Source organism: Staurois parvus, unplaced genomic scaffold (genome assembly GCF_062004578.1).
Source record: "Staurois parvus isolate SC_StPar_1 unplaced genomic scaffold, SC_StPar_1.0 ptg000073l, whole genome shotgun sequence".
Classification (NCBI taxonomy): domain Eukaryota; kingdom Metazoa; phylum Chordata; class Amphibia; order Anura; family Ranidae; genus Staurois; species Staurois parvus.
This window is the reverse complement of record NW_028317869.1, coordinates 629,132-642,665: the sequence shown is the minus strand read 5'-3', so window position 1 is coordinate 642,665 and position 13,534 is coordinate 629,132. Positions and strand designations below refer to the sequence as shown.

General features: G+C 44.3%; 1 protein-coding gene across 3 annotated transcripts; it reads left to right on the top strand.

The window, feature by feature from the left end:
• The first annotated feature begins 2,319 nt into the window (after window positions 1-2,319).
• Window positions 2,320-7,328, top strand: LOC149469350 (uncharacterized). Of its 3 annotated transcripts, XM_089669346.1 has the most exons (8): window positions 2,320-2,388; window positions 2,486-2,601; window positions 2,695-2,748; window positions 2,843-2,935; window positions 3,033-3,104; window positions 5,175-5,312; window positions 6,144-6,218; window positions 7,146-7,328. In XM_089669346.1, the coding sequence occupies exons 1-8, from the start codon at window positions 2,337-2,339 to the stop codon at window positions 7,251-7,253; spliced, it is 708 nt and encodes a 235-aa protein (XP_089525472.1). In that variant the 5' UTR covers window positions 2,320-2,336; the 3' UTR covers window positions 7,254-7,328. The 3 variants fall into 3 exon arrangements, with proteins under 3 accessions (XP_089525472.1, XP_089525471.1, XP_089525473.1); XM_089669345.1 differs by having other exon boundaries at window positions 2,338-2,601; XM_089669347.1 differs by lacking the exon at window positions 3,033-3,104 and having other exon boundaries at window positions 2,338-2,601.
• The last annotated feature ends 6,206 nt before the right edge of the window (window positions 7,329-13,534 follow it).

The following is a 13,534-nucleotide window of genomic DNA, read 5'->3' as shown; positions in this document are numbered from 1 at the left end:
TTCTAGCCACAGCTGATGGGTGCCAGGCCGTGGTCTGCTTGGCAAAAAAGCCTCACAGGAGGACAGCCACCGTCCTCTTCTGCCAACCACAGGCGGGGCATCCCCTGCAGAGACTCCGCATTGTGGAAGGTAAGCACAAGCTCTGGAAGCTTGGACCTCATGACCTTGCCATTGTTGCCATCTCCACACTGATCTCCAGTGACTGTCAATTGTACATTCATGCCACACACATTGCTTGTAAATGACATGATAACTGACGGAAGCGTAGGCAGGACAGAACACACACGGAGGATGCTAAACACACCAAGTTTTATTGTTATATGGAAAGCACTCAATCAGGGTAGGAATTTAGCATCCGGGGACCCAAAAAGGGGGAGGAGAGGGGAGTAGCTCAAAACAATTGTAATTCAGCCCATGATAGGGCAATTTGTGTAGCGATGGGCCAAGCAACTATTAATCCAAGCAGGCAGCTCCGGCAAAAGTAATAGGGAGGTTCAATAGGGCAATCCAGGCAAAAAATGTATGAGAGTTCCATGGGACAGTCCAGGCAGGGGAAATTCAGGGGATCCAGGAGGGGGGGTGTTCAGACAGGAGGATTGGGGCACTCACGGTTTAGGCAGGAGTATCCTTGGGCACACAGCAGGTAGCAAGCAGGAGTACCCTCGCACACAACGGATAGCAAGTGCCTCTAGCCCCCCAGGTATCAGCAGAGTACTCAGCGGGTTCTTAGAGCTGTGGAGGTATGGCCTCAGCTCAGACCTTACAACAGCTGCTCATGGCAACGTACAGGGGACCAACAGTGGACTAGGTCCTGCTCGAGTCTTCTTAAGCCAGAGCAGAACGCTTCCCAGTTGCCCTGGCAATGGCCGGCCCAGCAACAAGGCACGCCCCGCTCACTCGGGCCATGCTCAGGGAGCATGACCATTGTCTCCAGCGGGCACAGATCGCGGGAAGCCTCGTGCCCGTGCTGTTCCCACCGGGGAACATGCAGGGACAACACGGCGGCCTGTGCTGTGCGGGCCCAGCGGGGTGGCCGACTCCTTGGCAACTTTTCTGAGGAGAGGTGCTACCCGCACCACAGGGGGTGTTTCCTCCCATCCTGAACAGCCTTTGATGTAGGCTTGTGCAGGACCATAGGAATCTGCAAGGGGGAAGGGAGGGGGGATGATGAAAGGAGAGTGAGGGGGGAGGAAGGGACAGCAGGCTGGAGGGGGGGGGACTGTGCCAAGAACCATTTGTTAATCACTAATAGAGCTGTGTTTGGTGTCATGTGATCCCCAATGGCTGTTTGTTTGTGATGCAAGATTTTTGCCTAAAAACATTCTGGCTTAGATGTTCACAAACATATCCCATCAAAATCGCAATCATAACATTTTGTTTTTACACTTGACAGAATTGTACTTTTTTGGACCCATTAAATTACGATATGTGTATGTTATGTATGCTGTTTGAAAGTTGCAGAGTATCCAAATTATGGAATATTTTGGACTAAAATGCAACTCCATGATGTACAGCCAATCTCATTTGGTGAGGCCCCATAAGATGACAGAACATGCAAAATATTCTACAATGCATAGTACGTTATTATTAAAACATTAACACATGAATACAGTATTATAGAGAGGGCACATCTGGGGGGATTTTGGGTTAGTAATCCTGACAATCTTGCCATGTCCTTACATTGGGAATCATTGTAACGGAAATGTTTAACATTGTCTTGACTTGCTTACATTACTGCCATGTGGCCTTTTTGGTGATCTGGTATATATAGTCTGCAGCCAATCATATTGACCAGGGTGCTGTGATTGGTCCAAATACCATGTGATAAGTGTGGTCCAATCCCATTAGGACTTCCAAGAGTTCCTAATATCTAAATTGACATTGTGATCATGTCATTGCATAGCAAATACATGATCAACAAGCTTAACAAATCATCCTCCTACCATGACTTGCTATCTGCTGTAGTGCAGTGGACAAAGTTGTGGAAAATGATGCAGTCTTCCCCAGTGGATGTACATCCAAAGTCAAAACATAACAAATTAGGGACACAAACGCAATTGTGCCTGTATGTGTGGCCTGACACCAGGAAATGGACAGTTGTCATTCAGCCCTGTGGCCCTAGCTTTGGCACACATGTTTATGAGAAATCTTCTGCCATGTTTTTAGGTTAGTAATGTTCCAATTCTGTGTTATTCTTTTTGTAGAACAAGAGAGTGAAGAGGAGGGCCACCGTAAGTGCCTTGAATGTGATTGGCTGTTCTCTGTGTGCATTATGTAACTTTGATATGTGCAATGTGTTTGTTGTGTTCTATCTTGTTGTTTATGTAACACCAGCTATGTTGGAAGAGGGGGATGAGGAGGAGGAGGGCACATCCTCTCAGGCTCACTGTAAGTGCATTGAATGTGCTTGTCTGTTCTCTGTGTTCCTTGTTGTCCTTGGCTCTCTCAAAGGGGTTGTTGTTGTTGTTCTTTCTTGTTTGTGTAGTACCAGCAAGGTTGCCTCCAGTGGAGGAGGAGGAGGAAGCGGCAGCAGCGACGGCACCACCACCCCATCTCCACGGTCGCCTGTTCTGCCGGAGACTCCCTCACCTCCAGCTCATTGTAAGTGTCTTGGGTGTGCTTGCCTGTTCTCTGTGTGCATTATGTAACTTTGATGTCTGCAATGTGTTCTGTTCTATCTTGTTGTTTATGTAGCACCAGCCATGTTGGAAGAGGAAGAGGAGGAGGATACCTCTTCTGAGGCACACTGTGAGTTCATTGAATGTGCTTGTCTGTTCTCTGTGTTCCTTGTTGTCCTTGGCTCTCTCAAAGGGGTTAATATTGTCCTTTCTTGTTTGTGTAGTTCAAGCAAGGTTTTCTCTGGAGGAAGAGGAGGCTTACCAGCCACCTCCAGAATTTGGACTGCACCAGGAGGCCCCTTCACCTCCAGCTCACTGTAAGTGCCTTGGATGTGCTTGCCTGTTCTCTGTGTGCATTATGTCAATTTGATGTTTGCAATGTGTTGGTTTTGTTCTTTCTTGTTGTTTGTGTAGCTCCAGCCATATTGGAAGAGGGTGAGCTGGAGGAAGAGCAGAGGGAGGAGTGGTCTCCCCCTCAGGTCCACTGTAAGTACCTTCAATGTGTTTGGTGATTTACCTTCTGTACAATCATGCTGACCATAGCTGTAGGCTAATTTGACTGCTTAATATTGGCCGGACTGTAGTTTCTTATCTAAGTCGGCCTTGTTTTTGTTTCCACTACTGCAACTTACCTAGGTGGTTGAAGCATTGGTCCAATACTTCATCTGTCCCCCCTAGGTTGTAAGGGTGGTAACTCTGCTGTGATGGAGCGTAGGCAGGACCAAACACACAGAGCAGATGATAAACACACAAAGCTTTCTTGAATTAGGACAGTCACTCAATTTGGGTATGAAGGTAGCGTCCAAGTTCTCAGGGCAGGGGAAGAGCAGGGATGGCTCCCCAAAAAATTGTAATTTGGCCCCAAGAAGGGCAAACTTAGAGTCTCTGTTAAATTGTAATCCAGGCAGGGAAGGGAAAGGAGGGAGAGTTCACAGCCCTTCCATACAGGGGAGGAAAACAGGGGCACAAACACTCACAGTTCCGGCAGGGGTTTTCCTGGCTCACAGCGGCCTACAACAGGGGGCGACACTTATCAGCACACAGCAGAGGGTCCACTTCTACAGCACACTGCAATACTTGCAATCCTGGCCTCACAGTATTAAGCAGTGCAGCAGCGGGTACTCCTCCTGAGCCCCGAGTATTAGCATAGTGTTCAGCGGCTAATAATCCTGGTATCCCCAGAGTATTATGCAGAGTGGCTACGGGGGTCTCACCTCAGTGCAGACCTCCCAGCAGCTTCGCAGCAGACAAAACACCTGGGAGAATCCTGTGTCGGCTCCCTGTTGCCCTGGCAACGTCCAGCCCAGCGCTGCGTTGCCTGGGCAACGAGGCACGCCCTCTTGACACGGGCCTTGCTCTCTTTATCTCCGGCGGGTGCAGGTGCGGGAAGCCTCGCACCCATGCTAAATACCTTTTTGCATCAGCAGTTAGAGCAGTCTTGTGACTTCAGCAGAGCTCGGTTTAAACTTTGAGTATTTTTCTTTCTGCTCTAGGAGGATGTGAATCTTCTGGCCCTCTATGTGAACAGTGCTGATTGGCCCTGTGCTGATCACATGCACCCTCCCCAAACCAACACCCAAAAAGTATAGCAATGCACAGCAAACTGAGCATGTGCATGTGATTACGGATTCAGTCTGTATCAGTTGGTCATTTCAACAAGACGAGGGGCAGAGAAGACAGGATCAAACAGCCTTCTGGTTAGACAGCGAGTATAACAAGGATGCTTTACTGCATATTTACACTGCTTGGACTGTTGTGGGTTTAGTAATACTTTAAGTAATATTGCTTGCTTCCTTACAACACATGCTCAAGCAGTTTTGAGAATACAGCTTCCAATGTGGATCCTAGTGTAGTGGCCAGGCAGTTATTAGCTCAATATGTGTAGGCCTGTACACATCCATACCTTTCGGAGACCAAGTTCTGCTCTGTAGCACAGCATGGGATGATAATTGGCAGCAGGTCAGTATTTTGGGGGCCTGAGGAGGATGCCAAGCAGTGGGGTTTTCATGCTGTGAATGCATGAAGGCAAGAAACTTTGGCCTTTTGACTAAATTTCCAATGACCATCCAACACAAGATATGTGCCCCCAAAATACACTAGCAGAGGGGTGGGAGAGCCTATCTCTGAGGAGCTTCTCGGCTATTAGTGTTTGGGAAGTGTTCTGAGTTGTGTGTCTTTGAATATCCAATGGTTAAGGCCTTTCCCTTGTGTCAACCTTTGAAAAGGTTGCAGCTAAGGGCACAGTGGCTGTTAACACCACAACCCCTTACAATATCCGACATAAAGATTGGACTTTGTTCATTTTCATGAGTGCACCCTCTTCTATTTGGACGTTCATGAGCCAGAATTTCACGTTCGACTTTCTTGGACTTCCATGGCTCCCTAGGGTCATACACTATCCAAACTTATCTGGAGTTAGTCTGCACCTTGTACTTCAAGTCTGAGGGAATGTAAGGCTTGGTTTCAACAGTGTGTGTGTTTGTAGTAAACTCTTAAGTTTACAAAGCCTCAAATTATACTGACATGTGGAGCTCTTTTGCTTGTGTTTTTTTCAAGTTAACTGGCACTCAGAAAGGGAGTGGCTGCACTCCAGAGCCCCCAGGAGAGAATAGATGGAGGAGGAGGAGGAGGAAGAGGTGGAGTCTTTGGAGGAGGGTCAACTCTCCTCCAGTTCCCCTGAGCCCCAGGACCCAGGTATGTCCCATGTGTGTGAATGTGATCAACTTTACAATATTTGCTTTTGGACAGTGTCTATGTGTGGGGGTGTCACATGAGGTGTGTTGGGTAAAGGGTGGTAAGCCTGGCACCAGACTTATTTTTGTTTGTGATTCCCAATCTGCTCCAAGCTACAAATGCCACCTTGCAGTGTGCATGTGTTAACACTCGAGGGGGCATTTGTGTTTTGGCATAGGGGAGGAGAATATTGTATGGACTGAACCCTTTTACAGCTAGACTGTCAAAGACTTAGACCTTGTGACATCTTCCTGGGAAGCTTCAGATCTGCTGCCGACCTGTGACCTTTGCTTTGGGATGATTGAAGTCACTCTATTGTAGACCCCAGAAAGGAAAGTGGGAATGGCTGCAAGGGATGACCAATGAGTGTTTCCACTATTACTGTAGTGTAAGCGTAGCTAAGCTGATGTGTGTGAGCCAATTCCTCTTGTCAAGAGCAAGCCTCTCCAACATTGGAATGCTGGCACCACACCACTGGCAAGGAAGACTGTTCCTTATCATGGCTGTCAGCTGTAACATTTGGGTTACATCCTAAGGTGATCTGAAACATCGTCAATGGACAGCCAGAGAGTATGTCAGCATTGTAGGATATGAGCAGCTTGCTGAATTTGTCCTTAAGCTCTTCTGGTCATCTAGTTTAGTAACCCAAACCGAAAGAGGACTTTGCTATGTTGGTTAGTGCTAGGGCTTACTACCGGGGCCTGTACTATGTGACTGTTTAACATCCATGTGTTTGTCAAATGTCAGGACTCGCATCTTTACGGTGTCTTTTTTTTGTTACTCTTCATGTAGTTGTACTTCCCAATGCCCCACCTGCTATGGGGGAGCTCCAGCCCCCTCTGGATGCTGAGGCCAACATCCCAGAAGGTCAGTTTCTAAACTGTTTACACATATGCACATGTAACGTATGTAGAAGGCTTAAGCTCCCCCTTGGCTAAATTGTTTGGCCTCATCCTGTGTTTAGAATGCCCCCCCAAAGAAATAAAACATTCACACTAAACAACACATCAGGCAGATAGGGGCTTAATCTTCACACTTAGACCTGACAGCTGAGTTGGTCTACATAGGAATACATTAAAGTGTTTTTCTAATTAAGAAAGGACAATAAACAAAGAATATGACACAATAGTCAAGCACTAACCTGACACTCCAGTGAGCAAAAACCTGCTTCCCAAGTAACAAGTGTTTGTTCCACTCTGGTCTCTCCGCCATCTTAAAGAATCACTCTAATAGATGCAGCTGACACATCCAGCTTCCTGGGAGATGGACCGCCTCCCTTCAAGGACACACCTGGTTAATCACACTGCCAGATCTATAGGAATCTCTGGACCTGTGTGCAGGGAGTTGGGCCACTACCCTCCAATAGGCTCACACAGTTTGCTCAGCTCTGTGCTCTGGCTGTGTATAATGTGTGTAGGGATCCCCTCCCTGCAGCTAATAGAAATCTAGGATAGATGTCTTTGGGAACTCTGTGGAGGAGATAGGTGTGCCAAAGTCATCTGTTGTCTTTACTGATGAGATTGCCCTTTTCACTGTTGCCCACAGATATATTTGTAGTCAGTGAGCAAACACTTTAATCTAGGCCTAAGGATTCCAAGCTCACTCCCTGGGCCATGAAATCCTCCCAGGCAAGAAATGTAATCTTTGTGTTCCAGTTATGAGTTGACAGCATAGAGTGCTTTCAGGATAATGGACAAAGGTAGACAAGTATTGCATGCTGTTGTTGTTTGTTTTGGAAGCAAGTGTCTCCTTTTTTTATTGCAGCTAATACATTTTTTCTGACTTTTTCTACAGTGTTCAACCACCCAGCCATTTGTGGCCTCATGGGCTGGGTATGTGAACGCATTGGGACGCTGGAGCAGGCTTTGGAGGTGGGGCCAGCTGAAAACCAGCCCAATGTAGTTACCTACTTCAGACAACAATTTTAATTTTTTTATATTTGTAAATAAAAATAAATGTTATTTCTCTTGGACAGTGCCCTGTGTTGTGTCTTCTTCAGCCTTTGCAGGTCGGCAATCTTCTTCATTGCAGTTGGAGCTGATCTGCATGTCCCTAAAGCATTGCAGGACTCTGCTAGCTCCAGCTGCACTGGACAATCTTGCTTACCTGGAATTTTTGGTAATGTCCAAACGAAGTCTTTTATGGCAAGTCCAGCTTTAGGATTGAAAGAAAAAAACCTCAGCGCCCAGGACTCCCTTGCCCCCCACACACTATTCCCCGTGAGATGCTGCTGTACACAGGTGCAAAACCAAAAAACGTATTTCTACTTAAACCAGCGCAAAATCCACAAAGCAATATAAATAAATAACCCAGCCCATAAATAATATTAATCAAAATACATTGCGACACATAAAAAATAATAATAATTAAAGTGATTTAAAAAAATTCTGAAAAAAATCAGTGACAAATTCAAAAAACAGTCCCGTGAAAAAACTGTATTTTCATTGGATTCTTCTGTGCCAATAATACCTCCACCATCCACCAGTGCAAAACCAACATGAACCGCACTCACCAGATATTTGGTGAGTAAAACGCCTTTCAGGGATATTAAGGGCTCCTGGACCCCCTTTTTTATAACCTCCAAATATTGCCTCCTCTAAGACATAGAAACCTCCTCCGGTTACTCCTCTCACCGAATCCACCAAAAATCAGGAAGAAGAAAAAAAGACCATGGTGTGATACCGTTATAAATTCCAATCTCAGAAGAATTTTAACCAGACCACTCACATTTTAGTAGATATTAACCAGCATTTTATTGAAGCAAACCGATCTTTCTTTCATAAAAAAACGATTTTCCAATTTCTGTATAGAGACCCCACAGCCAGGTATACAGCAGGATAACAGACCTCAGATGCAGCCTCATTCACTAGGCAAAGATGACCCCTTGGAAAGCACCGCTCGGCGTGCGTTCCACTCACCGGAAATGATGTCAGACGCCGGGACGGCCAGCCGGAAATACGTCAACGCATTTTGCCCCACCCACAGGGCGTTCTCAAGATGCTCCTTTCCTCTGCCAAGCCGTTTATAAAGCAGTGGGAGATCACATACATTAAAACATACTCCTATCCATAACCTCATATTTTCTACCCCTTAAACATAAGGGTGAGGACAGGAAATTAAAATAACATTAAATTCAAATGAATTCAAAAATATTATTTTATTTTATATAAAATTAAGAAATACAAAAAATTTTTTTTTAAATTTTAAATAATAAAAATAAAAATAAACATTTTTATTTATTTTTATTATTTAAAATGTAAAAAATTTTTTTTTTGTATTTCTTAATTTTATATAAAATAAAATAATATTTTTTAATTCATTTGAATTTAATGTTATTTTAATTTCCTGTCCTCACCCTTATGTTTAAGGGGTAGAAAATATGAGGTTATGGATAGGAGTATGTTTTAATGTATGTGTTTCAGCTTGTGAGGGGACCTCACGATGTGTATACAGAGGGATAACGGTGATAGAGGGGTGGGCGGTGTTTTGTTTCCAGGGTGATGAGGGGGAGGGATCTCCCACTGCTTTATAAACGGCTTGGCAGAGGAAAGGAGCGTCTTGAGAACGCCCTGTGGGTGGGGCGAAACGCGTTGAGGTATTTTCTGTCATCTGTGGCATCCAGGTAACAAAGAGCTGAAAATAGATTTCAAGATGACGTCGGCCCATCGAACAATCAATTTTTCTTTTTGGGTTTTTTATTTTGAAGATCAGCCAATTTTCGACCCGTCTAAGGACTGCTTTATCTGCTCTGAACAGCCGCTTGCCACAGAGCAGCCAAAATCATTCATTTAGCTGCTCCTATGCCAGCATTCCTTGGCCCCTCTCTCCTGTCCATTGCTCCCCGAACAAGCACCTTGTTTTGGTGTGATCCCAAGAACACTCCTTCATGAGCCACGTAGACCAGAGAGTCAAGCTTTTCAAGCCCATCATGAAATCAGGATGGGGATCCACTTCAAGGAAGCATTAGTGTGCCTGGGGGAGGGGGGGACCTTGGGCCTTTCCAAACACAGTAGATGCTCCAAGAATGTTTCCTTCAACTCTTGAAATGGTTAAAAAGGAAAGACACTCTAGATAGCCTGCACTGAGAATTGACTGTCATGATGACGTGTCAATGATTATTTGCTCTCATTTTTCAGGAGTGGTACTGCTTGCGGTTGAAGCTGGTAGAAATCCACCTTCACGTCCTCCACTCACCTTCACTTGTGGCCAGTGGATATTTTGTGGCCGCAGGCAAGAACTGGCATCGAGGACCTGCATAATGACCCTGGCATGCCAGAGGTGGTTTGGAAGCAGCACAGCAATTTGACCATCCCTTTCCTCTGTGTTGGTTTTAGGGGTGCAGAATTGGTTCTCGTTGGTGAACGGACTGTCGCCGGATATCAGAGTCCCCATATTTTCAAGATATGTTTTAGCCATGTTGGCTTATTTTTATGTTGAGTCAATTAAAGACTATTTTTTGTTACCTTAAAAAAGTGTCAGATCCTCTTGATTGTATTCCCGAGACTTCAGATGGCCAGATAATATGCAATCTGAGGAAAAGTCAGTGCAATGTCCTCCACAAGTAGCTAAAGTGTGTCATAGGAGGACCTACCAGAACAATGCATTCATTTGGAGTGGGCCAGGCCCATACAGTACATCATGGAGGCTTGCTATGAAGGAACATTCACGTTTGGATACTTGAGCTCATGTGGTTTGTTTCCAAATATTTCTGCCCATTGCAGCGTATTGACTATTGCAGCTCAATAAAGATCAGGCATACAGAAAAGTGTACCTTGTCCATAGAATAGCCACTGGGAGGTCCTATCTGGGCACACAGATCTGGCCTATGCATAATTGTGGAAAATGCCAATTCGGACGCTTTATAATATGAAGGGGTCAGTTCACGCTTGCTTCAGGGGAAACATTACAACCAATTTTGTTATTTTTCATAGGAAAACGTGGCCGATCCCTAGATGCATTGAGGTACATAGCAGAGGTTCAAGATACTCCATAGAAGAACTTATTGTTCTTCCTAACTATACAGGTGGCACAGACACAAGCATACACCCAGGGCCACTGTTAGATATCACGGGGCCCCGTACAGCATACCTGACAGGCCCCCACCACCAGAGAAAATATCCAAATTATATATATGGTAACAATACACAACATTTTCTTCATGGACACAATCACAAACAAATTCCTGTTCAATCCAAATGATAAACCTGTACTGAGTTAATAAATCAAACGTTGTGTAATTGAGGTCTTGGGGCTCATTCACATGGGTGCTGTGGCCTGTAGAGTGGGAATCAGTGTTTGGTTTTTGTGGCTGTCGCCATTAGCATGCAACCTATGTTACACTATGTGAATGCTGCAGATCCTAATTTGACAAGCATATGGTTGCAGGTGTACAGCCCTGAACACACACAGTGAGCATTCAGGGCCACTTCCCCACGCCTTCACACCTGTCAGATGACAACCTGTGTTCATACAGCTGCTGTGTCCCCATAGTGTAACAGGTGGCTCCAGCCACATAAACAGTGTTGTACAGGCCAAGGAACCTGTGTGAATGGGGCATTTTGTGTTTTTTTTGTCCTCAGCCCATTGAATTCAATGAGCTGCTTAACATGTGGAAACATGCCACAATACTGCAGGCATGTTATTTTTCAAGTGTGTCACACCTAACCGCACAGTAGTGTGGTGCCATGCGTTTTTGTGGCTGTGAATGGGGCTGTTTTTAATAGACGTGTGTAGGTGCAATAACGTTTTCATCATGGTACCTGCGCACATCTACAGAGGGCATTGCATTTCTTTGCTGTGCTGGAAAATGTGTGTTCTTGCATGCGTTTCTGCACCACCAATGGTGTGAACAAGTCCTAAGGGCCGGTTCACACTATAGAAACAGTCTAGATGTGTTCCTGATGGGTTTTTTTCATGCCCTTTTGGCATGCATGTTTAGTGTGTTCCAGTACATTTTGGATGCGTTTTGGACATGTTTACATTGCATTTTTGTATCCCTTCCACTTATTTTTTTCTATTTTCTTTGTATTCAATGTAGTTAGGGACATGTGCGTTTTAGTACATTCAAGGACGTTTCAATGTGTTCCAGTACAGTTCTGTGCAGAAACAATGCAGTGTGGTCAACTTTGTTTACAGCACCTGCAATGCACTGAAAATGCAAGCACTGATGTGAACTATGACATTGACAACCATATAACCTTCTTTCTGTGCGTTTGTATGCCGAAAAAGCAACTGAAACACATGTAGTGTGAACTGGCCCTAAAGGTTATTAGAGGTCAGGGAACAGGACTGACCAGGAATTGTGAATTCAATCAGACTAGTGGTGAAATACAATCAGCAATTGTATAATAATGTGAGATCTGAGCTGGAGGTGATAGAAAATGAGACACCTTTCTGGCTCCTGTGGCTGAGCTAATTCCTCCCCAGGACCATTTGGGCACCCACCCTGATGGATGGATGGATGGAGCTGGATGACTAACCCATAGCTGCCAGCATACCGCTGCACCCCCAGATGTGTGATGTGTATAACCCATGCACATTAATACTTTTGTTCTGGTGAGTGTAGACCAGTCCCAAGGGTGGTTTACCTTTCACGAGTTCATGCACTACTGTCCGTCATGGAGAGACCACACGTGCCATTCATAGGCACTCTCTGAGTTGGTACTCTGACATGAAGGACATTCCATTATTCAGGAATGATTCTATGAACTTATTTTAGCACCATTTACCAGTTTACATCATTGTTGCAATTATTTGCACTTTTTGGTTTTTACATGCGTTCATTATTGATCACATGCATTTATAGCGCTGCACTTGTCTTTACCATAGAATAGTTATGTGATTAAAGAGAATGAAGATATATAATTATATTGGGAAATTAGAAGTATATAAATTATTTGAGATATAAGTGTGAAAATGTTTAACATTTGAATACAGAATGTATGACATTCATTAGTAAATGCATTAGTTTCCTGATCCTTTTGGAGAAACAGCAAAAAAATAAATTAAAAAAAATAGGAAATTCTAATACAGGTGTACTATTTATTACATTCTAAGGATTCTCTTTTGCTATCAGAAAAACGCCAATATTAATAAAGCCCGCGCTTTATTAACATATCCGGTATTGCACCTAAAAATGTGCCAGACGGGATACCACATTTACTAATAGCAAAGTAGTCAGTAGACGCTCGTTAATGAGCTTGCTAGACGCTGGTCAGACGACTGATTGATTGACCGGAGTCTGCCTGAATGGTCAGACTCTGCTGATAGACTCACATCTTAGTGAATCAGGGCCTAAGTGTTTAAGATACAGTCCAATAGAAGAAAGCCATGACACACGGAGATAGGTGGATGTCAGACAATTTTTTTTAGGAGAGATGTTCAAATCGTAGCAAGGGGACAAACGTAGGAGATGATACACGCAAAGGTGTTTTAGATATAATGTGGACAATCGTGTGCAGAACTAAAGATGTTCACTAGTAAGTATGAGGGTGTTATGTTCTGAAGGATGGTGCCAGTGTGTCTAGTCATATGTAGTACTGTCTTGGGAAGACATTGAGGTGAGGCTATGTAATAGGATATGGTGTAGTTATGCAGTTACAATACTATAGTATCACAAGGTAAGCAGTAAATATCAGTATTAGTTTTCAATCTGTAGTTGGTCATAAGTCATGTAGTGCGGTCAAAGAAGACAGTTTGAAAAGGTCTCCTTATACTATGTCAATGTAGACTGAAGATGTTAACTTTATATGAAAACATGGAAATATTAAATACATAACGCTATAATATTCAGGAATGCAGGCCGAGGGCCCACCATCTGGCTAAACTGCGGCTCTATAGTCCTGATATAAGAGAAATATTGACCTCTACTGAGGCGTATTGCGCTGTGCAACAGACCACTACCATGGATGTAAGTTGAACTCTGGGTGAGCGCAGTTGTGAGATAACACTGAAGAAGCATCATGAGGCTGTGGCCAGTGGAGAGCTTGGTCCAACATAATATATATACAAGTAGTTAAAAACTAACACAACCTTAAAGAGCGCTAATAGTATGCATAACGTTTAGTGGAATCCTATGCCTTAGACAGAATACAACACCTTGTCCAAGGGCAGATAGGAGGTTAGCGTTTGAGGATGAAGTGGAACCTGGGTTGCTAGGGTAATCATACCCAATATTGAGAAGA